Source organism: Cervus canadensis, chromosome 25 (assembly GCF_019320065.1).
Source record: "Cervus canadensis isolate Bull #8, Minnesota chromosome 25, ASM1932006v1, whole genome shotgun sequence".
Classification (NCBI taxonomy): Eukaryota; Metazoa; Chordata; class Mammalia; order Artiodactyla; family Cervidae; genus Cervus; species Cervus canadensis.
Genome location: NC_057410.1, coordinates 34,470,661 through 34,496,470, shown reverse-complemented (window position 1 = coordinate 34,496,470; position 25,810 = coordinate 34,470,661). Strand labels below are relative to the sequence as shown.

Here is a 25,810-nt window from a genome sequence, read left to right as displayed (position 1 = left end):
AGCTCTTTATGCTTCTGTTTGATAAAAAGTATGTGATGTTAATTTTGAAGTGTGGAATCTTAAAGTCTCCATATCACTTTCAGTACAAAATAAACTTACTTTTCTAAAATGGCACAATATTATGAATGATTTACCACATTTAGAATTTTATACTATTTCCAATCCCTGATACTTATACTCCTCCTAATACTACTGATAATAATCCAAATATAATAGCTGTCCTAAAGACACTTCTACACAGTGAGAAATGCAACTCATCACCTACAATTCTCTCTAGCTAGAGAGGCCTAATCAACATACAAAGGTAGGCAACACTATTTTGAATATTATTTTCTCCATTAGAGACTAATTAAAATTGCTTTAGATAATGGGTGTCTTATCATTTGAGGCACCAGGGTTACATATTGCAGCTACAGTTACATGCATTTAATACCTTCATCCCTCACGCTCCCCTGGGTCACTGGGGAATACCCGCAGAAACAGGGGAAAACTGCACTATATATGCATCTGCTTTTATGTATTTCTTAAAGATAAATGATATGCTTTGTATTTACTTATCCACGGTGAAATTTATGTGCAAAAAAAGGAGTGAGCCAATTTGGCGTAACACTGTGCTTCTCAGCAAGGACATTCAGCAGTACATGTGAGTCAGGAGCAGGCTGCTCATGAAGACAGCTGAAAGGGTCTGCCAACACTCTCTTTTTACAGCTTCGCCAGATTACAAATATTAAAAAAAATTGAAATTAGGTTAGAAAGCAGAATGGGCATTAATGATCATCTATAAAGAAAAAAAGTTTAGAAGGATCAGAAAAAAAATTTTTTTGAGAGTATATTTAATGTCCAGAGAGACATTTTAAACTCTTCAGGTAACAGGAGTTAAAAAAATCACATGATATGTATTCTGATACATGCTGTAAAATGCCCAATATTTTCATGTCCTGGTAGCTTTCATTTTAATATATTTTCAAATTCTGAATACTCTGTTATAATTACTTAGACTTCTGTTTGATACAATCAAGTTAGAACATATTGAATGAGAATACTGATTTAACCAAATACTAGGTACATATGATATAGCTTAATCTAAAAACAGTATGGTATTCATAAAATATAAGGCTGATATTAGTGGACTTATGATAAGTACACTATTTCATTAGTTTTTTTTTTTTTATAATAATTCAGCAAAGCTGAAGTTTGTGGTTATTAGTAACAAAAACAAAAATTGTGGTACAGGCCAAAAATCAATCATCATGCTTATAATTCCGAGCATAAAGGCACTGATATACTGATCCATTTCACTGATAGAATATTATGAAATAACATTATTACTTAGCCAAATTATTCAGTCCTTTCAGGCTAGCTGCATCAACTTTGGTGATTTTGTTGCCATCGAGATGTAATTCAGTAAGGGAAGGAGGGAGACCTGCAATATGGAAATACAGGAAGTTAAATTAGCAGAGAAATATAATTAGAGAATGTATGAAGACTTAATGCAGACACATGTCATCAATTTTCCAAAAGACATTCAGTTTAAAAGGATTTGCTTTGCATCTTACTCATCAGTTTTGCTTTTCATCTTTTTCCTTCATCCCTTTTACAATAATACATGTTTTCAGAAGTAGTACAAGCCATTTCTACTTTTTTCCTAAATTGATTTTAACAAACTGTTTGCTATGTAGTCGATTACCATGAAGTAGATTTTTGTCCTAGGCACTGCCGATATAGTTGTAGAAGTGAAGTCAAACTTTGAATCTCATTAGTTTCTCACACCTTTGTTAACGGATTCACACTGCCATTGACAAAGGATAATGACTCTAAAATGAAGCTTTTGGCATTTGAAGTATAAATAAGTAATTATGGATAAGTTCAAACTTAAATATAAACAAACTTAATCATGTATTTCATTACTGAGATTCATTAATAACTCTTATATACTGTGTTGGCTTTAGTTTTAATCAATTTTTCCATAAAAACATCAAATGTTTCTGCAACATGATGTGTAGAAAGAGCTTACTTGATCCTTTTAAATTAAGACTGTTTCTTTATACTAGAGGAGTACAGAGTCCTATAATCAAGTGATCTGCCATATGTAGGACACCTGGGGAAATAATTTGAAATCCAATGCACCAACTAAACCTCTGGATAGTACCTCCTGAATGTCTATGACCTCTAAAAATGTAGTAATGTAAGTATAAAAGTTTAAATACTATATTTTCATTTCCTCTTGCCATCTGAGAATCTATTATGTTTTTATACCGTTTTTAAAAACCTACATATTGTTCCATTTACAAGGACAGCAACAACTACAAAGAAAACAGCAAATTGGTTACATGGAGAACTAACATCTGCTTAGCAGATAGGGTTGGTTGTTTATAATGAATAAAATTGGAAAATCACAGGTTATGTTTGGCTTGAAATTTTCACTACATCCCATTGAACTCAGTCAAGACATTTTATTTAATGTAAAAGTTTATTCCATATTTGATTTGAAAATGACTATTAATTTCTCAACAGTAGTATGATTTGTGTGGGAGATACCAAAGAAAGGGACTTCTGTTTACTGTCTGTTGTGTGCTGAACACTGATATTAGCATTTTCCTAACCTAGCTCATGTAAGTTTTTTCAATATATAAATTATTTTTCATTAATTCTGATTCATTGATGAAGAAACAGAGATTCACAGTTACCCATTTCGTAGATTATCTAGATAATAAGTGGGGACTGTGGTATGCTCCCAGATGGCCAAAGAGAATAACATGCTCTTCACTGAAGAAAATGAAATAACAGTGGCATGATTCTTGCAGGTAAATGTCAGGAAATCACAGTCAATAAGGTCTAAGGGATTTCAATCACTTTAGTCTCAGAATATATAAATGTGGATTTTTAAAAATACTCACATAAATAAAGCAAGTGAGTATATAGCAAAACAGCGAATGTACATCCTTTCTTCCCTGTCACTATGAAAAGGTGTTTTAAAAAATGTAGTATCTCTGGAACAACAATTATCATCACATCCCTCATTCTTACCTCATTTCTAAGTGTCTTCCCTTTGGGGACATCAGTTTCCCAAAAGGAAAGTTATGGTAAGTTTCACTGTGAAAGAGAAGTTTGTAATAGGAGGATAGAGAGATCCAAATTTATAAAGAACATCATTAGTCTCTCCCACAGTAGCATTTAGCCAAAGATTCTACACCTGTTACTGTTTTCCTCTTTCTCTTTTCCATTTTTAAGATAAAATATATTGAGAGCTTACTTTGGGCCAGATACTGTGTATGTACAAGTCTTATTTATATTTATTAATCCTCACAAATATTCTATAAGAGGTGTCTTTAATACCACCATTTTATGTAGCAAAACTGAGGTTTTAGAAATGTGGAGTAATAAGCCTGAAGTCATGGGATAACTAAACGACTGAGTCAATCCTCTCTCCCAGGTAGGTCTAACTTCAGAGTGTGAACTTAAAATCTCTCTACTCTACCCCACTGCCTTTTGACATCACTCAGTGATTGGAGATAACACGTGGAAATTAAGACTCCTGGCAAGAGGCTACGTTCAGGCATAACGGTACCAGCCTAGGAAAGGTAGACTCATACATGACATAGGTATAGATATGCACAGGCAGAAGGACCTAAGAAGGCAGCAGAATGAAATGGTCAAACACACGAGCTATGGCATCAGCCCAGCACAACCCAGCTGTGCCACTGCCTAGCTTGGAGGCTTTGGTCACAGTTCACTTTATGTCTTTCAGTTTATCTTTCTCAATTATTAGACAGGTGTGATTCATATAACAGAAGCCAAGAAAAGCATTTGGAATAACATAACAGAATTCATGGAAAGCATTTGGCACAAGTGCTTAATAAAACTGAGTTATTATGATTTTAATTCTATTAAGAGTTTAGTAAATAAAAGTAAGTAGAGAAGATGAGAAAAGAGCACCTAGCATAATAAATAGATATAAGAAATCAAGGAAAACTGATCACTAGGTGATGAAATGTGTTACTGAAATATATTTAGGAGATGTAATTAGAAGTACAGCAAAATCAAAGAATGTGCTTTAATGCAAGTCATCTGGTAGCATGAAGTAATAAAAAATACCTGGACTTTAAATTCCAGCTACTTTATACTTTACCTCCTATAGCTCTAAGGCTTTAGAGAATATATGTGTGTGTGTGTGTGTGTGTATAATAAAATGTACTATTGTAAGTGTAAATTAAAATACATTTACAAACATAAAATCCCTGCACTGGTGATGTAAAAATTACCTATTACCATGTAACAAATCAGAGACTCAATATGAAAGTACTGTGTGAACTATAAATCAATCTCCTCTCATCTATCTGTCTATCATCTGTCTATTGATCTATCATCTATCTATCATCTATACCAGTAGTTGCTATCAATGGGCATCAAAAATGCTTTGTAGCAAAAATATTATAGAGAGGGCAAGGGGTAGTAAGAACCATCCTATGGACTAAGTACTCTCTAGACCTGAAATTTCAGTAGAAGCACAATAAAGGATAATTGTTTCCTGTGGGCAAGTAACCTGTATTTTTTATCAATTCAAGAACAAGACATCTAAACTGAGGAAAGGCCAGGTTGAGGGGAAAATTGGAGAATACAGAGGTGGTTTTGTGTGACTGAAATACCAGGGACCAGAAAAATGTGAAAATTAGAGAAACTTATTTTTGCTGATTTGTTGGCTTAAAAACCTCTCCTGACTAAACCTTAGAATGGTGAACTTAACCCTGTGACTGTGTGATGATTGCTGTTTACTTGCCTGGCTTTGCTCTCGGCAATAAGCTTCTTGAAGGCAGGCCTATATATCCTATTCACTGCCCTGTCTCCATGCTTATACTTTGCCTAAGCTAAATGAGTGTTTAAAATACTTTTAATGAATAATAGAAGGTAACAGTTACCCACTACTTATTTACAGGCCAGATATTTTTCTATGTATTTAATTTTAAAACAATCCAATGAAGTGGATTATTATATTATTACCACTTTACAGATTTTACAAATGTGTCATAGATGGTGAATAACTTGTCCAAGATCATACAGCCAAATAGTGACAGTCTGAACTCAAGCAGACTCCAAAATCCACACTCTTTACAACATACAACCACCACTCTTAAAAGAGCGTGACCATTTTAGATCCTGTTATTAAGATAGTAATGACTAGAATGTCCTAAAATGCAATGGAATTCACTATGGGATTAGAGACTCAAAGTAAAAATTGGCTCAATTTCAGATGTTCTTCCATGGTATCATTTTTTAAAACAAAGTACTACAAAAGCAATCTGTTTTTTTTAAAATAACTGTAATCTTTTCTTTATGATATCACAGTTCTATAATTTAAAATCATTGTGTGTTAACTTGCATCTTACATTAGATGTAAGTATCTTTATAGCTAAAAGAGTCTAGCCATCTCTACAATCAGCCTGGATGGCCCTGTGGCCAGCTAGTTTTACTGGAATACTTCAAGGGATAGAGAATTTACTAGAAATAATGTTGGCCACTTGAGTCACCATTCAAATTTTCAAAGCCTTTTTTTTTTTTTTTTTTAGTGCCAAAGCTTTTGGATTTAGATATTCAAATTGCTTTGAAGACCCATGGCTGATTCAAGTCAATGTATGGCAAAAACCACTACAATATTATAAAGTAATTAGCTTCCAGTCAAAATAAATAAATTGATTTTTTTAAAAAAAGAATATCAAATCAACAAAATATATTAAAAAAAAAGAATTTTCATCACCTTGAGGGATGGTGGTTATATTAGTGTCAGCAATGCGGATGTAGGAGAGCTTCTTCATTCCCTGAAAGGCTCCATTTTCAATGCCTGAGCTCTTCAGTGGGTTGGTGCCAAGTTCTACAAATGCAATTAAGTGCAAAACTTTTAGAGGACAACCTAAGGAAATTGCAAGCCAGAGTAGTGTCCGCTCAACAAGAAAAACTTGGATCAGTAACAACTTGAATGAAAATACAAAAGAGAAAGTAAAGGGCTTGTGTCTCAAAGGGATGGCAAAATGTGGTAAAAGTTTCCCTTATTAAAACAACCAAAAACAATAACATCAACAAAAATGATTTAGGAAAAAGTAATAATATAAAAAACAATAACAACAAAATTACTTAAGGTCCATACACAGGTTTGCCTAGAAATCAACAAAAGTGAGTGTTTATAAATCACACTTGTTATAGGGCAATTACTAAGATATAGTAAAATACTGTTAAATGATATGAATCTAGCATTTTGTAAGCCAATTACAATATGACAAATATTTTACCACACATAGAGAAAAACATTAGAACACATTATTTAAAGCAAACGATTTATAGATGTTCAGACTAGAATAAATTCTAATAATGTAAAGGTATTCTCCAAATATCTCTAATTAAGCACAGCTTAATTCCATCCTGCATCCTGGGCCTGCAGTAGGTAGTATAGCATCAGCCCTAGAGACTTCTTCCTACATTTTCAGATCCTCAAGTTCAAGAATAAAAATTTTGTAAGGCACAGATTCAATACCCATTTCTCCTGGCCTAGCTACTGTTATTTCTACATGCTTTAAGAGCTGTAAATTCTAGCTAATTTACCTTCCTGTAGCTAAAGCTTACTTGTAATCTCTTAAGGTGAACCTTGAATCCTGGTTTTAGAGCTATAAGAATATCTGTACCTACGACGATCATCTGGTTCAATCCATTGAACACAGACTTTCGCACTTTGGTGATCTCGTTCTCGTGGACACGCAGCTCCTGAAGAGTTTTGGGCATTTTCTCTGGCAATTCCTTCAGCTGATTCTTGGACAGATAAAGTCGTTCCAATTTCACCAAAGGGGCAAATGCCCCAGGGCTGATTTTGCTAATTTTGTTGTTGATGAGAATCAGTGTCTGTAGATAGTGAACAAAAGGAACATCTTAATTCCAGAACCTTCCACACATAAATATGTATGTCAAGCAAGTGTGTAATTTCATTCCATTTGTGGGACTAGCAGAGAAGTCTGAAAAATTAGAAGAAATTGGAAAAAAATTATACTGATCTGATTACTTGAAAAGCACATGAGAATCTGAACATCAGGAGAAAAGGGGAGAGAAATTTGATAAAATGCAGGTTATACAAAAAAAAAAAAATAAATAAAAAAAAAATGCAGGTTATACATACAGAGATACAGATATTTAATTTTTAAACAATAAATGCTCTAAAATATTGAAATTACTAGAGTCACCTGGAAGGAATCTAGTGCCATAGACATCCATTCTCCAGTCAGCTTTTCAACCTATAGTCCATCTTCATTGGCTGTTGTCATGGAATCCACTACAAAATGGTGGCACTAATTTATACCATCACCAACAATGCAAGAGAGTAAAATTATCCCATAGCCTCGCAGAATGTGATATAATCATTTTCCAAAAGTTTGCAAATCAACACATAATGTTGTAGCTCATTGCTTTACTTTGCATTACCTTGTCTCTTGAGAGGTTAAAGAAATTTCCTTTTCTTTTGCTACCATTTACTTTATTTTTTGGAGGAAAAGGGTTGCTTGGTCACAAAACTTCTCACTTTTCTTAATGTTTAATGTATTTTAAAAAATGATTTATGGATACATTATATTTTCCTTCTGCTTTTGCTCATTTTGCACATAATGGTTTTATGTAGTCAAATATGTTAATTTTTTGTTATTTTAAAATGTGTGTTTCTAAGTTCTCCTAATGTAGGAAATTACTTGTAATCCATTATTGTTATACTATAGATACTGCTACACCTACTTTTGGACTACCTCCATTATCTTCCAATGATCTATGTGTATACGGACCACACTGCATTATGTCAACTTGTTGACTTATCATAAGTAATTTAGAATAATTTTATCAAGATCTAAGAAACTTCTGTTTTCAATTGTGGTTTGTTTTTAGGCACATGTGAAAATGTAAAGCGGCAAGAAAGGAACAAGAGGAATAGAAGAGTGGGAACTTTCCATCTCAAAAATGTAAGACTATTTTTGGAAGGTAATAGCTAGTTTAATAACCCATGTACCTTCTCATGTAGTTCACATTATTTGATTAAAACTTATTACAAATAATAAGTTAATAATCTTTTTAACTAATCCTAACAGGTGAATTGTTTGATTAAAATAAAATCCTAGGAAATTTCAGTAACTATTACAGAAAGTTAAAAAAAAAATGAAGGTTAAAGTCTTAGGAAATTGATATTAATAAGCAAAATGTCCAGAAAAATCAGTAAAAGCCAGAGCTAGAGGAGAGAAGAGAGGACTTGCATCATTAAAAAACAGTCAAAATGGTGGATGCTTAATTATAAACACAGGACGTCCTTAACTGCCATTCATGAAAGGAAATTCTGAAAGCCTGATGTAATTAAATGCATTAAACCTGATCTGAAAAATATGTCTTATTTTATGTTGAATGTTGAAACCTATTATGAAGAGTCAACTTGCTGATATATTACCTGCCATTTCAGGTAATAAAATATTGCTTCTTTTACTAGATAATAACTAGATAATGTCTCTACTAGCGAGTATGCTATAGTAATAACTGCTGCTGTATTTTGGAGGTGGTGTGACATTTGTCCCCAGTTATTTCTTCAGTAAAGCAGAAATAATAATAACACCTACAGGGGCTTGTTGTAAGGACTAAAAAAAATCAATCATGTATATAGACTGCTTTCTTGCAAAGTAACTTTCAAATAACATTGTTTGTAGAAAAGGTCTAGTCCAGCAAAAAGAATCTCCACTGAAAAATAAACTTCAAGTTTTGATCATCATGATATAAAGTGAACTGTTAGTTGCTCAGTTGTGTCTGACTCTTGGTGACCCCATGGACTTTAGCCCGCCAGGCTCTTCTATCCATGGGATTCTTCAGGCAAGCCTGGAGTGGGCTGCCATTCCCTTATCCGGGGAATCTTCCCGACCCAGGAAATGAACCCAGGTTTCTTGCCTTGTAGGCAGATTCTTTTCCAAGACCTGTATAAATTAGAGTTTCATATAAAACAGATCCACATGTGAAAAAAGTCACTCATGTATATTTAGTACTGCTGAGAATGGCTAACATTAGTTCTATACACAGGGATAGGTATTTAGGAAAGCATAGTTTATAAAATTATATGGCAAATGTTGATATGGCAAAAAATGGACTAATTACATTGACTAATGACAAAGCTCAGATAAACCAGAGAGTCAAAGGTAAACCATGTATATTGTTCAGGAGATCAGCTGATGAAAAGAAGAAAGACAAGCAGAAATGGACTATCATTATTTAGATAACAGGCTAAGAGAAGCCAAATTAGGAGGGGCACTGTTGCCTGAGGATAAGAAAATGCCCTGAGTGCCATTTAACCTAAAAGTGAAGCACAGGCTCAAAAAATCAGAACTACCTACTTCTTTGTAACTAAAGAAAAAGTGATGTAGCCTGGTAGGTAGGGGAGAGGTGATGAAAAAGTGACTGGCAATAGAAATAGGGTGAAGGAGGAGTAAAAGCATTGTCACCACCTTCATCAAAGAAAGTAGTCAAAAGGTACAGACTTCCAGTTTTAAGGCCAATAAGTACTGGGAATGTAATGTATGAAATGACAATAGTGAACTCTGCTGTATGGTATGCCTGAACATTGCTAAGAGAGTAAATCCTATGAGTTCTCATCACAAAGAACACATTTGTTTTTCTTCTTTTCTAATATCTGTATGAGACGATAGATATTAATTAAACATACTATGGTAATCACTTCACAATATATGTATGCCAAGTTATCATGCTGTACTCCTTGAAGTTGTATGAAAGTGTTAGTCGCTCAGGTGACTCTTTGCGACGCTATGGACTGAAGCCCACCAGGTTCCTCTGCCCATGGATTTCTCAGGCAAGAATAGTGAAGTGGGTTGCTATTTCCTTCTCCAGGGGATCCTCCCAACCCAGGGATGGAACCGAGGTCTCCTGCATTGCAGGCAGATTCTTTACTGGCTGAGTCATCAGGGTATCCCTGGTGAAGATATATAGTGCTGTATATTAATTATATTTCAATAAAATTGAAAGAAAAAGTGTTGAAATCCAACTTAATAGTATGTACAACTTTCCCCAAAGCCACTAATGTAGGGCTCATACTGTACGAGGGATTGTTTTAAGGAATTTTATTGTTACTATCATATTTACAGGCAATTATAAGTGCATGGACTTGAGCCAGACTGCTCCTGAGTTTAGAGCTCAAGCTCTGGCTGTTATTTGCTGTGTGATGATAAGCAAGTAGCATAACCGCACTGTGCCTGTGTGCCCTCATCTGTATTAAGGTGTTATCTAGAGTGTCTACTTCATTAGAACAATTATAATAATTAAATGTTAATGAATATAAGATTTTAGAAACAGTGCTTAGTACGTATGTGTGAAAGTCGCTCAGTTGTGTCTGACTCTTTGCAGACCCCATGGACTATACAGTCCATAGAATTCTCCAGGCCAGAATACTGGAGTGGGTAGCCAGGGGATCCCCTTCTCCAGGTGATCTTCCCAACCCAGGGATTGAACTCAGGACTCCTGCATTGCAGGTGGATTCTTTACCAGCTTAGCCACCAGGGAAGCCCCATAGTAATGACTAAAAAAGTGCTTGGCTTTTTGAAAATTAAAGCACTGTAGAATTTAAAGACTCTTTCAATCAATCAAAAAAAAAAAAAAAAAACCTACCCATTAAATCCAAAAAAAGAACAAATGTTTGCTATTATCAGTTCTTGACAATGTTTGTTCATCTTTAATTAAAACAAAAGTTTTTTACTAGATTTATTTCCCAGGTGACTCAATGGTAAAGAATCTGCCTGCCAACACATAAGACACAGGAGACACGGATTTGATCACTGGGTTGGGAAGATTCCCTGAAGGAGGAAATGGCAACCCACTCTTCTATTCTTGCCTGGAGAATCCCATGGACAGAGGAGCCTGGTGGGCTACAGCCCATGGGATTGCAGAGTCAGACACAACTGAGCAAGAATGCAACTAAACTTTAATTCAAAGGAAATACATAGAATGTTGGATTATAATGTTTAACTTTCCATTATTTTATAGAATAATTGCTTATTTTTATGCTATTTATAAGAATATGACTACTCTCAAGCAGTACGTACCGCTGATAGTGAGGCGCAATTGTAAACTGAAAAAATTCAAAGTCGGACATGACTGAGCAACTGAACTGACTGAGGGAAATAAAGCAACATTTTTCTCTTAAATCCTTTCCATTTTAATCCTTGGTAAATTTTTATTTCTCTCCCTTCTCATTCAAGGGTGGCTTTCCTTGCTAAAATTACGATGTTTATTTGCATAATAACAAGGATAGAAATGATCATGAATGAAAGAGTAAGAGAAAAATAGCTGTTTAACATCCTCTAAATGTTTAGAAGCTCTAATAAACTCTCTCTCTTCTTTCAGTATTTACTTTAAATTAGAAAGAAAGGGATTGCCAAGATGATAAATTGCCTAAAAACATACTTAGGAGGGGATCAGGCAAAGAAAGAACACATTATTACAAACATCAGATTTAGTGAGCAGGTCACAGAGCTAGGTATCTCTTATTTAAGGTATGAGGAGTTTAAACAAACTTTTGAGATAATATTTAAACAAAGAGGAAGTTGAGATCAAGAGACTTTTCCTTTCTTAAAAAGTAGCTTGAGGGTAAATTTATGCAAATAAAATGAAGCATTTTATATTTTTGTTGATTGAAGCTAATATATTCATTTTTTAATTATTGCTTCTTTTAACTTGTTCAATAGTTGGTTTAAATAATCACTAACAAACTTTGTTGGCATCTCCATCAGCTCACTCCCAGTGAAATCAGAACATGGAAATAGAGGAAGGTGAGTAGAGTCCCATGCCCTGTGTCCTGTCAGTGGAGAAGGATCCCACTGGTCCAGGGTTCATCTCCAGCTCAGGCCTCAGCTCCCACTATTTTGGAGTCTGTATCTTTCACTTTAGCCATCTTCTATTCTTGTCTCTTGATCATTTTCTTCTGCCTTTCCTTCCTCTTGCACAGAAAACTCTCTTCTCTTCCTTTCAAAATTCTGCTAATCCTCTATGACCCTTTTGTCTCATATTATCTCAAAACACTATCTGGATAACCTGATGTAGGAACATGTCTCTTTTTTTCTCATCATTAGTGCCCACAATATTCACTACTTATATCATAATGTGCCTATATTACTTCAGTAATTTGAAGATGTCATTTTATTATGTGCTATTATGTTTATTAACTGTTTCATGAGCAATCTTAAAATGTCAAGGAAAAATTCTTTGCTTCCTTTTTAAAATCTGATAAATTTTCTCCTACTGGGTAAATGTTGCTTTTCTCATCTTGGCTGTTCCAAGGTTGATAAGTACATAGTGTCTTGATCGTGACATCCCTTTTCTGTTGGAATCCTGACTGGTAGACTGTGTTACCTTATAATAGACTAGAGGTAAGTGAAAAATCAGAATACACACACAGATACAGATAAGAATTCAGCACGTGCATGCTCAGTCGGTCAGTTGTGTTCGACTCTTAGTGACCCCGTGGACAGAATCAGCCTGCCAGGCTTCTTTGTCCATGGAATGCTCCAGGCAAGAATACTGGAGTGGGTTGCCATGCCCTCCTCCAGGGGATTTTCCCAATCCAGGGATCAAACCCATGTCTCTTGAGCCTCCTAAAGAAAACAGAACAATGAAATAAACTAAGATCAGTCCATTTTGTTCCACTGTTGAAATAAGTTCTGGAAAGATATTGGAAAGAGAGAGATTTTTATCAGTGAAATGTGAGAAGATTAAGATATAATGTATCTTTTAGAAAGCCGATACTAAAGCTACATAGGCGTTGCTGCTGGTGGTTAGTCTCTTAGTCATGTTTGTCTCTTTTGTGACCCCATGAAATGTAGCTCGACAGGCTCCTCTGTCCATGGGATTTCTCAGGCAAGAATACTGGAGTGGGTTCCCATTTCCTTCTCCAGAGGATCTTGCCGGCCCAGGGATCAAAGCCAAGTCTCCTGCATTGGCAGGCAGGTTCTTTACCACTGAGCCACCTAGGAAGCCTATCTAGGGGTATATGTGAGAAAATTGGCTCTGATTTTTAGGGGTTAATACCATGCTTTACTCCATCACTCCCTAAAAAGAGAATTTAATAAACACTTATGTGTTTATTTATTGCCACAGAGCACTCTTGACCTTACCTAAGTTTTATTTTCAAAAATACTTTGAGTCAGATCTTGTTATAGCTCAAGAAAATGGCAATTCTTACATGAAGGTTCTTCAGGTTCTTAAAGTCTCCATCTTTGATCTCAGTTATTTTGTTGTTTTGCAGGTCCAGCAGTGCAGTATCGGGAGGAAGGTCTTTTGGCACTGCCTCCAGACCTAGCAGGGGAGGAAAAGCAACATGCAGTCATTAACAAGGGACACATGACCACAGAGTCACAAAGAATGTGTTTACAGAGATAGTAGTGTTTCTGTGATAGTTCTCCACTATCACATTTGTCTTCTTCTAGGAATTATATCAACTGTTGTTTAAAATATCTGCTTTACCTTTTTTAACAAAGTCTAAGGATTTATTTTAAAAAAAATCATAAACAGAGCACACTACTTACCCGTGTAATTACTCTTTTTCATAAAAGAAAAATTAATCGTTTGCCAGGTATGGTTCAAATGTCTCAGTACACAGTGTGTTCACCTCATTGTTCTTATTTTGGAGAGTCATTTCTTTGATAAGTGTTAAGTGGGAGTGATTTGTAAATCTATACCTTTCTATATAAGCATGCTTTCAGTAGAGAACTTTAACCAAATCATCAAATATTCTTTTGATAAACTTAGCACTATCACAGATCTAATATAAAATTAAAATTATGTGAGTATGTAACCATGCTGTTGTGTCAACACTTGAAAATTTATTCAAACTTTTGGAAGAATGGTTCTTTCAGTTTTAATTAACAAAACAGTATCAATTTTATGACAATCAGAATAAAATGAATAAAATTTGTGATTGTAACTTCTCTAAAATGTATTATACAAAGTGTTACTTTTAGACTTTAAATTTGGATCTAAATAACTGAATTTTTAGTTTATGAATGCAAATACATTGAAAAACTAAATGTTCTATGGCATTAAAAAGACATTTTCATAGTCATTCCACTAGATGTATAAGGATAAATTGCTTTTATTCAAAAGGCATGGCATTTAAAGTAAATTATCATGATGAATGTTAATGGAGATAATATTAAATTAGGAGGCCTTTTGCCTTGCTTTCTTCCATTGGCTTTGTCCCATATTAATATAAGATGATATTTTATTAACTCAAATGCATATACATTTTCATATTAATATTTTAAGATTGTATAACAAATCAGAAGTGCTTTTTAACCTCTTCATTATATCTGAAACTTGAAGTGCTGAAGATTATTCTTTCATTCATTCAATAAAGGCTTATTGAATGTTTTTAGACATCATTAATTTATTAGGCAGGCCCTGCCTGAGGATATATCAGGCACAAGATAGAAATTGCCCAAATTCTCATGGAAAAAAGAATTCAATCTACAGTTTTCAATTAAAAGGAAAATTACAACAGGGTATATAATAACTAGGTTGGGAAGATATCTTTTTGATTTTTATCATACATAAGCATATGAAGGTAGATTATCAAGGTAACCATATTTCTATTTTCATATTTCCTTCAAATTACAGAAAATGTATCTGAAATCACCAACTTCTACTTTCTTTCTGAAGAATTTTTCACATTATCACTGATCTGATGATAGTGGAAAAAAGTCTATAGTTTCCAACTCAGTGGTCAGCTAAGGTTATAAATTCGAACATCAAAATGCAGGTGATTCTGCACATGCATAAATATATTCTAAGAACTAACTACGGAAATAGTTCACAGAGGAATAACAGAAATGAAGTGTTTTCAGTGACAAACAGCAAACCACAGAACAGCCACCTTGTAGGAGGATATTTAACTGCACTATATACACTCATGATCATTGCCATTTTCAGAAATGTCAGTTTGCTAATTTCATGCAATTAAGGAGTGTCAGACTTCTGCCAAATCTTTGATAATTAGTGTTCTGTAACGAAGAAAAGACACGTTTCCTTTCATTTGGAAAAAAGTTACTGCCTACGTTTCATTATTACTTCATGGGCTTCTTTGTCCAAGTCTTAATTCCCACTTTTGCTTACTTTTATACATTGTTGAATGTGAATTCTAGTGTTCAGTGTCAAAATTGCCTTGACAGTTGTTCAGTGCCAAAGTGTAGGTTCATTTCAAATGTGGACAAAAAATGATATATCTGGCTGGCTGATCATTTTGATTGTTTATGTTGTCATTCTAGAATTTTATAATAACAAAAATGGCATGGGATGAATTATATACATCGTTCCCCTGATGATTTACCATAAAAAAATCAGGTTTGTGGCTTTTGCAGCTTAGTTCTTAGAGAGTCATCTTAATGATTAAAATCATAACCCTGCAATCCCTGAATTACTAGAAAACTCATATTCACTTGAGGGACTTAACAGATTTGTATTCTATTATTAAAACTTTGTATTTGCATAGCTTTACAATTTATAAAAAATGAAAATATGTTACCTCATTAATCTCACAGCAATCAAATGAAATAGGTAAGACAGTATGATAATTTCATTTTTTCAGAAAGTTTTTAGGAAAAGTTCGGTGACATGAACAAGCTCATGTAACTGGAATGGCAAAACGCAGATGAAAAGACTATTCTCTTGGTTTCCAACAGGATATTATTTTTTTTTCCTGTCATCCCTATTTGTATCCCTAATAAGAACTGTTCTGACATCAGACTCAATAACATACTGAAAGGGCTAGATAAGGCATCAGAGAGCTAACTAAGCTCACTCAGAAATTACAGGAAGAATACAAAGGGGAAATAATCCTAGCTATGTATTTTTAGAATGTCACAAAGGGAAGGACCATTAAATATCAGCTAGTCTTTGATTCCTAAATGCTGCTGAGGTAGACTCTATGATGATGTTCTTATCAGTCTGTGTCAAAATCAGAAACCTATAGGGAAATTTGGTTATTTGGTTTTTGCAACCTATTTGGAAATTTGGTTTTAATATAAATTATCAGATATACTTATATATGTGCACACACACCTTTGTGAGGCTAGCTCCTGCCTCCATTTAAAATATACCTTCTTTTTAAAAAAGGTAATTATTTGGCTGCTCCAGGTCTTAGTTGTGAAACTCGGGATCCTTACATATTCTTATTCAATACACACTTGTCCAACCCCATTGAAAGATGGAGTCAAATTCTCCTCCCTTCAAATTTGGCATGGCCTTATGATGTCTCTCAGAACTAAGGGGCTGTGGTGAAGGTGACACGGCATGACTTTTGGAACTAGGTCAGAAAAGGCTGTTTCTACCCAGTTCTTCTGGGATGTTTGCACTGGGGACAGTGTGGGGTCATGTAAGTTGAGTCTGTCTACAAGGAGACCGCTGTGCTGGTGAGGCCACCTGAAGACCCTCCAGATGACGGAAGAGCTGAGCTCCCAGGCAAGAGCAGCACCAACTGTCAGTCACTAGAGTGAGCTGCCTTGAGGTGACCCACACTGGGTCAGCCTCACCATGGTTATGGCCTCAGCCAACACGCATGCGTGCTAAGTCACATCTGACTCTGCGACCCTGTGGACCGTAGCCCGCCAGGCTCCTCTGTCCATGGGGTTCTCCAGGCAAGAATACTGGAGTGGGTTGCTCTGCACTCCTCCAGGGGATCTTCCCGCCCCACGGATGGAACCACATCTCTTATATGTCCTACACTGACAGGTGGGTTCTTTACCACTAGCGCCATCTGGGAAATCATGGCCACCTGACTGCAAATGCCTAAGAGACCCCAAGGGAGAGCAGCCCTTCTAAGACCCGCTCAAATTTTCTGTAGCTTAAATTATGAGCAAATAAAATTATTTTTAAGTCACTAAGTTTTGAGGTAATATTTATTCAAAATAGTAACAGGAACAAAGTGGTTTCCTAAATCTAATTATTTTTCAATGAGCATTCTTTAATAGAATTCTAAATCTTTTGTTAAAACACAATTGTTTTCAAGCCTAGACTGAATTATTTAGTTGCTCTTCCAAATTCAGTAAAGGAAAATTTATCTTCTTTAAAATTGGGTTATTAATTAAAGTAAATAAAACTCTATTTAAGACATTACCAGGAAATCATTTCTGAAATAAAGGCAAATAAGAAATGTATTTTTTTCTAGTTGTCTCAGTGATGAATGGTATTGTTGTGCTAGTAAATTTCAGCAATCTGGTAAACATCTTGTTGGACAAAGGCCAGGATGTCCTAAAATATCATGCCTTTTTTTGTTGTTTTCTGCCCTGTGGCAGGGGTCCAAACTGCAAGATTTATTCTCATTGACTTCCAACACTTTTTTAATATTTCTGTCTCCAAGGTAATAATCAAGACAGTGGTGATACACTTAGTTTTGACACATGACCAGTATAATATAATGGAGTCCTAGGTCCATCAGAAAACGTTTCTGCTAAAGGCATGCACATTTCCCTCTTCTCCTAAAAATGGCAATTTAACACTGATGGCAGTGGATTCAGAAATATGAAAACTTCCCTTTAATTTAATTCTCTTTCCAAATAACTTAAGGAAAGTTTGAGTTTCCTGATTCTTTGTGTGTGTGTGTGTGTGTGTGTGTGTATGTTCAGTTGTGTCCAACTGTTTGGGACCCCGTGGACTGTATCCTGCCAGGCTCTTCTGTCCATGAGATTTTTCAAGGCAAGAATATTGGCACAGGTTGCCATTTCCTTCTCCAGGGGATATTCCTGACCCAGGGATCAAACTTGCATTTCCTGCATTGGCAGGCAGACTCTTTACCCCGAGCCACCTGGGAAACCCACTCCTGGTTCTATGTGTGTGTCAGTCGTTCAGACATGTTCTACTCTTTGCAACTCCTTGGAATGTAACCTGCCAGGCTCCTCTGTCCAGGGAATTCTCCAGGCAAGAATACTGCAGGGAGTTGCCATTCCCTTCCCCAGGGGATCTTCCTGACCCAAGGATTGAACCCAGGTCTCCCACATTGTGGGCAGATTCTTTTCCCCTGAGCCACCTGGGAAGCCCACTCCTGGTTCTATAGTCATCCTCAAAAAGATTAAGAAAGGATACACTACAGCTTCATGACTCCTAATTTCTAGTCAGTCATGTTCTACCCTCTTTCCAGCTCGATAGAGTCAAAAAAATAGAATTAAGCACTCATTCAAGCACTAAGTCATGTTAATTTATTCATATCAAGCATTTACTGATGTTTGAGAACCTAACAAGTATAAGGCACTTGTTGAAGTGGAGGGCCAAAAGATAAATTATCACCATGCTTTTCTTCTGGTAGGGAAAGTAGATATTTATTTTTATATAACAACCTAATTACATTTTGTTTGTTTGTTTTCATTTTTTGGCCATGCTGTGTAGCATGTGAGATCTTAGTTCCCAGACCAAAGTTTGAACTCTTGCCCCCTGCTTTAGAAGCACAGTCTTAACCACTGGACCACCAGGGAAGTCCCTGAAAGTATATATTTAAATAGATCATTAAAGATAATGAATAATTATCATATATTTAAATGTAATTAATTGATTATTGTAGTCATCAAGGCAAATATAGATTACAGTGAAAACACAGAAGTAGACAAATTGTAGAAATTGCCTGAAAACCATCTTCAGACTAAGTCAAGGGTTAATTGAATCTTAAGTGTTACAGTATAGCTGCTACAGGGCTTCTTCCTTTTATTAAGACTGGATTGCAAACTGAGTTAATTCTCCTTTGTGCCTATTTCAAAGAAATATATAATTTTCTTGCTACTCTTTTGAAGGAGAAAATTAAGATTAGAGGGTCTTCTGCATTTCCTCTTTCATCCAGGAAATTGATATTCTGGCTAACCTATTCCCATCCTGTCCTCTGGAGCCAGGAATGATCTTTCAGAGGAGAATGTATCACAGCTGCAGTCTAACCAAACGCCTTGATCCCACACAGCTGCCTCTTTCTCCCCTCTGGGACTAAGAAGGAAACCAGGGATATGTTAGTTGTCAGTCAGATCAAGGAGACAGATGCTTCCTTTGGCCTTCTCTGACTCCTCTCTTCCTCCTCCTTCTCTTTAACCCCTTGAGTCAGAGGCGTTGGTTATCTGGGTCATACCTGAGCATTCCTCTCGCTGCATCTGAGATCTGTCATACTCCACTCCTACCCCAAACTGCTTTAGGCAAGCAATGGGCATGCTCTGTGCACAGCCTCCTGCTTGTACCACATCTTAGAGATGCCCTTTAGATGCATGTGAAACTCTGAATGAGGGTCATCCCACATCCCTGCTGATGTGAAGCTAGACATAAACTATGAAAGCAACTAAGCTTCCAGCATTCTCTCTGACCCTTGACAAAGAGGACTAATTTATTCTTCCAAGATGATTTCATGGAAGAAGTCTAATGGTTCATTTACCTCATACATAAGATTTGCTTCTAAAAAACCAGTTTGCTCTTAGATGCTGTGGCATCTAAGTCTCAAGTGGTGACCACTGACAAAATTTTCCTAACTGAAGCAAAATGATTTTAAAAAGAAGAAAGCTATGCAATTTAAAGGGCTGTAGATTTTCCTGCGATTTTAGACAAGTAAAATATTATTTGCATTATGAGGTACATTTTAAAAACATTAGTTATTCATAATGCTTTTGCCTGGAAAAATAAAATGTTCCACCTTCTGGCATCTTCTCTAGAGAAGATGCCTATATAACTATATAGGTCGTGAATCATTTATGATTATAAAATAGCCAAACACTTTATTGTTCTCTACTCAACCAAACCAATTTAGTTCAAAGGAATAGTCTTTGGAGAATACTATTTTGATAATTATATTAATTTGATAATTATACAATTTTCTAATTTTTGCCTATTTATATTTGGATGTGATATGGCTTTCTTTGGGGGAGAGTGGAGAAAAGGTGCTATTTTGTATCCAGCTTGGCAAGTCATATACTTAGTGTTTCTTAATTTCATGTAAAAATAAAGACCATTATGAGAAATAGCCTCATGTTATTAGCTTACTTAAGTAGTAAACTTAACATAACATTTACTATGAAAAATATTTTGTATAAATATTTTCTTTTCTTACCTAATGAAGTAAGAGATATTCCCATTTATCCAGTGAGGAGACAGGCTTTGAAAGTTTCAAAGTTATAGGTCTCAGTCTCCATGTTAGTCATTCAATCGTGTCCAACTCTTTGCGACCCCCATGGACTGTAGCTCACCAGGCTCCTCTGTCTATGGGATTCTCCAGGCAAGAATATTGGAGTGGGTTGCCATTTCCTTCTCCAGGGGATCTTCCCGACCCAGGGATCGAACCCAGGTCTCCTATATTGCAGGCAGATTCATTACTGTCTGAGCCACCATAAATAGTAAAGCAGAACTTGAGTTCAGAGATGTTGGACTGCTTGACCCAAGATCTTTCCACAATCAAGTGTTTTTAAGGGTATTTCAAATCTTTTGAAAGTTGTTTATAATAAAAATCTTAATAAACTTTGCTTTAATTTGGAAGAATAGTCAAAAAAAAAAAACAATACTTATGCTTATTTCACCAGTTAGGGATGATCTGTCTTTAATAAATGAGATGAAAGTACCAAATAATGCTTCTTGGTGACACTTGATCCAAAGATGAATGGCTGGGCCAAAGAGTAAGTAAGGAAGGAACTGTCTTCCCTTAAGGTACTAGGTACGTAAAATAAAGCATCTTTTCAAAAGATCTGACAAGGATGAGCTACACTGTGGGTTTATTATTTTAAGGAAATCCATAGGTTTCTGAATTTGCTAATCCTACATTTATTTTTATATTGATATTTTTATAAATGCTATAATTATGAGTGAATTTTTATGCCTTAAAAGGATAGATAATGAAAATAATATATGTGTCTCATAAAATTATGGTTCAAATCACAAGTTAAATACAAGTTCAACCAAATAATTTGGTCAATATCAATGGGGAATTCATAACTTTCTTAGGCTAAAATATATGTTTACTTTTTCAATCCCCCATGCTCTAGAAAAACATATGATAATACTATTCAGATAAGCTGGAACTAGGAACTAGTCAATGGGCCTTCTTGAACACTTCAGGTTTCCCATGGGCTGATTATTCATTTTTAATTTCACAGTTTTTACATCTCAGCTTTGAAAAGAACTGTTTAAAGATATGTTGTTTAACTTTGTCAGAAATACTTCTTACTGCAAAATAATCAGATATTTTTAATAAGAAATGTTTGCTTACATTAAACACTGTTTGGATAATAAGATGACAAAGCACTATTGTCCTTCAACACTGAAGCTCCTCCCTGTTCATTAAAAGCTCTGGTAAAAATAATCCTTAAGAAAACATTAATTGTTTATATGATAAGCATTCACATTTCTTATCCCAAAGTGCACTGCATTTTTTCTTTGCTTACCAACTGAAGAACAACAAATGATAATAATTCAAGCTTCATGTTCAGCTCACTGCTGCTAAGTCGCTTCAGTTGTGTTCAACTCTGTGCGACCCCATAGACGGCAGCCCACCAGGCTCCCCCGTCCCTGGGATTCTCCAGGCAAGAACACTGGAGTGGTTGCCATTTCTTTCTCCAATGCATCAAAGTGAAAAGTGAAAGCGAAGTCGCTCAGTCGTGTCTGACTCTTAGCGCTGCAGCCTACCAGGCTCCTCCGTCCATGGGATTCTCCAGGCAAGAGTAGTTCAGCTCACTAGAGAACTTAAAAAATAAACTGCATTGCCTTTATTTTAGGCTTCCCAGGTGGCGCTAGTGGTAAAGAACCACTTAACAATGCAAGATCCCTGGGTCAGGAATATCCCCTGGAGGAGGACATGGCAACCCATTCCAGTATTCTTGCCTGGAGAATTCCATGGACAGAGGAGCCTGGCAGGCTACAGTCCACAGGGTTTCAAAGAGTTGAACACTACTGAAGTGACTTAGCATGCATGCTTTTACTATGAATGAGATTGTCCACTTCTTCTTTGCTTTTCCTATGCTTCTTTCATCTTTTACTCCATGTAATCATCACACATGATGATTACACAAAACCTATTGAACCTCTACTATGGGCCAGGGACTTCACACACATAATAGGATCTTTAGGACTGTGATTTCTTTGCAGATGAAAATGTTAAGACTCTGAACAGCTTACCACGATCATAAAGGGAGTAGAGGCTATGTTGTAGTTGAAAATGTGAATACAGTGTTTTCTATAAAGGCAAGTGGATTGCTTTTCCTTTTAAAAAAAAATTTTATTTTCTGTTTTAGAAATTCATGACCAATTTTAAAAATATATATTTAACTACTCATCTGTGAAATTAAAAAACACTAAAAGTAACTTATAGGAGACCATTCATTGCTCACTCGAACTCAGGGCTCCTCTTCAAACATGGTTCCCCAAAATGAATCATTATTTCAATCTTAGCTACTTCTGTAAATAAGATCAGTAAGCCTAAAGGAATAATGTATTCTCTGGGATCTTAGAGAAAAAGATAACTTGGAAAACTGTCTCATTTGAAAACAACACAAAATAAACAAAACAATCTCAAGGACAAACAAGAAACTCTATCACGAAACAGCCACATCAATGACTTGATGTTTCCTAACGTTACATTTTTTCTGGTTAGTTTTGAACAATAGGCTTGGGAAATTTTCATGATAGACAATTAGTCAACTGTCCCAATGCTTTCATCAGAGTCAAGCTTTATGAGTTATTTATCAAGAAAGCAAAGTAAAACTATATTTATGGGAAAAAAAAAAAAAAAACTTCAGTGAAGTGATTGGATCCATCTTCCTTACAAATATCAAGTCTATTGTTGATAATATATGTAGTGAGGGGTAATTATGGATCCTTTTAAACTTGTTCTCAGGAAAAGTGAGATTCAATTTTCATCACACTTCTTAAGAACCCCAGCCATTTTTGCAACATTTGAAAAATTTTACTACCAGTATATCCATCACATGTTTATTCTCTTCTTTAGATATCTTGTCTAAACCAGTTATGGGGACAATCTCTAGATGCTAAAAAGTTTCTGTAGAATTTGGTAATAATTTAATCCCCTTTGTCTAGAATAAACAATTCAGAAAAGGAAAATCGTCACCAGTAGAGTAACAGACCCACAAGAACTGGGACCATATTTGTCTTCCTCATTGCTTTTTCCCCAGGGCCCAGAACAGATCTGACACATTATAAGATCTCAAAATATCTGCTGAATGAATGAATAATTAATTAATCTAATGGTATTATCCTGTAGCCTTTTAAAAATCTCACTTTACATTTTTTATTTGGGTTTAAATGACTGTACAGTACATGTTAGCATCAAAGAATCTAGCTCAAAGTGTTTGTATTTCAGCAGCTGTTACTATTTAACATGCTTCATATTTTCCTGGGTTCCTGTATGTGTTTATTCCAGCTCTAGGAGTTAGTGGCACATTTTCCTGCAAAATACCCCTAAAAAGCATATTCTGAATAACTATAGGATTTCTAAAATAAGTACTCTACAACACTATGGGGTTTATTCTATAAGGAAATGCTCCATGGCAGAATCATCCTGTGAGGTTTTTTCCTTCTTTTTTTCTTTCCAGTGAGAAAACGAACCAAAAGAAAAGAGGAATGTGAATCAGCTGCCATGTAAGCTAAATTCATTCCCCTTTGGCTCATCTGCTGGGGCTCCAAACTTTCTGGAGATTTATCTTCTGAGTATATGGCTCTTGGAATTCCCAGGCCAAATTTTTCTTGAAAGATAATAAATCAAAATGCATTTGCAGTGTTAGGCTAAAGATATAGGCTTCGTGATCATATTGAATATTTATACCATGACTTAGTTATAAAGATTTTCTTTGAAACTTTCTAAAGAATATAAACAGCTAGATTACAAAATTCCAAAGGCAGAGGCAAAACTAAGACCCAGGGATTATGAGAGTATTTTGGTACTTGAAAGATAAATTTTTGTTCTAAAACTTTACTGGGTTTGCTTTTGATAACACTGCATACTTTACAGTTTTGTTCAAACCCTGCTATCTGGGCTAAGCCAAGAGTAGACAGATCACCCAGGTTTTCTTAATATCTAAGATTTCATGGGAGCAAATCACAGACTTAAAATAATCTATCTCCTTGGAATCATAGAACACAAGATATTATTTGTTCAAAATTTTATTTTACATAAGGGGAGCCATGAAGCTCAGAAAAACATTTTTTTTTTTTTTTTAGTGATTTAGTCCAAGATAGCAGAATGATGCTTCTCTGACTTAAAGAAAAGAATCAAGTCCCCTAACTTCAAAGTTACTTCTTTCACTCCTCCTTTCCTTCCCTTACTCCTCATTAGGTGGCACTGTCTCTCACATTTGGAATTGCAGAAATTGAAAATGCTGCACTCCCAGGGAAGCCATTCCCATGAATAAAGCAGATGAGGTAGCTAGAGCGCCTGCATCCCACTCACCCAGATCAGAACACTGGACCACTCGCAGGTGGCACTGGCAACGGAAGGGGCAGACTGGGCCCATAGGCTCTAATTCAGGAACTTCATGGAAGCGGTCGTCCGGGCCTATCCCAGAAGCCTCATCTTCCAGCATAAAGTCAAATAAGCCTTTCTGTTGAAACGGTCCAGCCCAGGAAACTTGTGCAACCAAGAGGAAGATGATAGTTGCCTTCATGATTTCTCTGGTATATTTTCACAACCAAGGAACCTGGGAAATAAGCAGAAGGTTTAGAAGAGTAGCCTTGCCTAGTTCATGCGTTACGTAAGTGGAGTGCACATAGAAAAAAGCATAAAAAGGTAATATTTTATGTACTGTTAGGAGCAGAACATTAGAAATATATTTGGAAGGTAATAAGGTTCAGTAGAGATGAACTTGCACTATTTACTTATGAAGAAAAATTTAAATAGCGTTTGAATCGCTTCATTGAATTTGGGGTCTGAATTAAGACCACAGATTATATAGTCAAGCTGCAAAACTGTTGCGATGATAAATCACACTGGAATTTTCAAGGCCACGAGCTGTGCCACAGTTAAACAAGTTTTGTCTGTACACACGAGAGTTCTCCAATTCCTGCTCAGAAATATCTCTGAAAGCCAATCTGATTTCTCCATCCCACTGCATTTATCCCAGTCCAGACCCTTCTCATCACTCCCTGAACAAGAGCTTTCAAATAGTCTCAGCCTTGAGTATTTCCTCCATTCCAGGCCATCTTCCACTCTGCTGCCCAAGTCATCTTCTAAAAATTCGATTTCATTGTATCGATTTTCTACTGCAAATCCTTTGCTGACTTCTCACAGCTTGCCAGTAAGGTCTCCATCCCCTTGGTTGCATATAAGACCATGCATGATTTGACACCAACTGATAATAAGCCATATTCCTCTCCATTTTCTCTCTACTCCCAGTCCCCACCTCAACCCTGACATTCCAAGCTAATCACCATTTCAGATACCTACCTTGTGAGAGAGTTGCAAAGGCTAAATGAGATAATGGGCTTCCCCTGTGTATTCTCTGGCGCATCCAGGCAGGATGCTGCGTTCTCCTTCTTCTGTGCTCCCAAGGCACGTTGCTTACCTCTTTTAAAGAACTTATCACATTATATTGTAATTTGTTTTGCGTGCTTGGTCTGCTCCCCCACTCGAAGATGTACTCCTTTAGGGCGTGTCTTATTATCCTTTGTTCTGTACCGGGGCCTTGCACAATATTTTGCCCATAAATGACTCAGTTGACCGTCAATTTATTAATAATACAAGTTATTCCATTTGTTCTAAGCAACCAAGTTTGATTTTTTAAAAATACGGTTATCTTTGTTT

At 35.8% G+C, this 25,810-nt stretch overlaps 1 protein-coding gene across 1 annotated transcript in view; it reads right to left on the bottom strand.

The window, feature by feature from the left end:
• LOC122427763 (decorin) overlaps nucleotides 1–25,670 on the bottom strand; it is a 32,812-nt gene extending 7,142 nt beyond the window's left edge. Inside the window, exons 1-6 of the mRNA XM_043447440.1 lie at nucleotides 25,454–25,670; nucleotides 24,461–24,707; nucleotides 13,241–13,353; nucleotides 6,672–6,885; nucleotides 5,753–5,866; nucleotides 1,330–1,423 (exon numbers count right to left, since the gene is read on the bottom strand). Coding sequence (XP_043303375.1) covers nucleotides 1,330–1,423; nucleotides 5,753–5,866; nucleotides 6,672–6,885; nucleotides 13,241–13,353; nucleotides 24,461–24,674 — 749 coding nt within the window. The 5' untranslated portion in view covers nucleotides 24,675–24,707; nucleotides 25,454–25,670. The remainder of the gene's footprint in view (nucleotides 1–1,329; nucleotides 1,424–5,752; nucleotides 5,867–6,671; nucleotides 6,886–13,240; nucleotides 13,354–24,460; nucleotides 24,708–25,453) is intronic.
• Nucleotides 25,671–25,810: the final 140 nt, after the last annotated feature.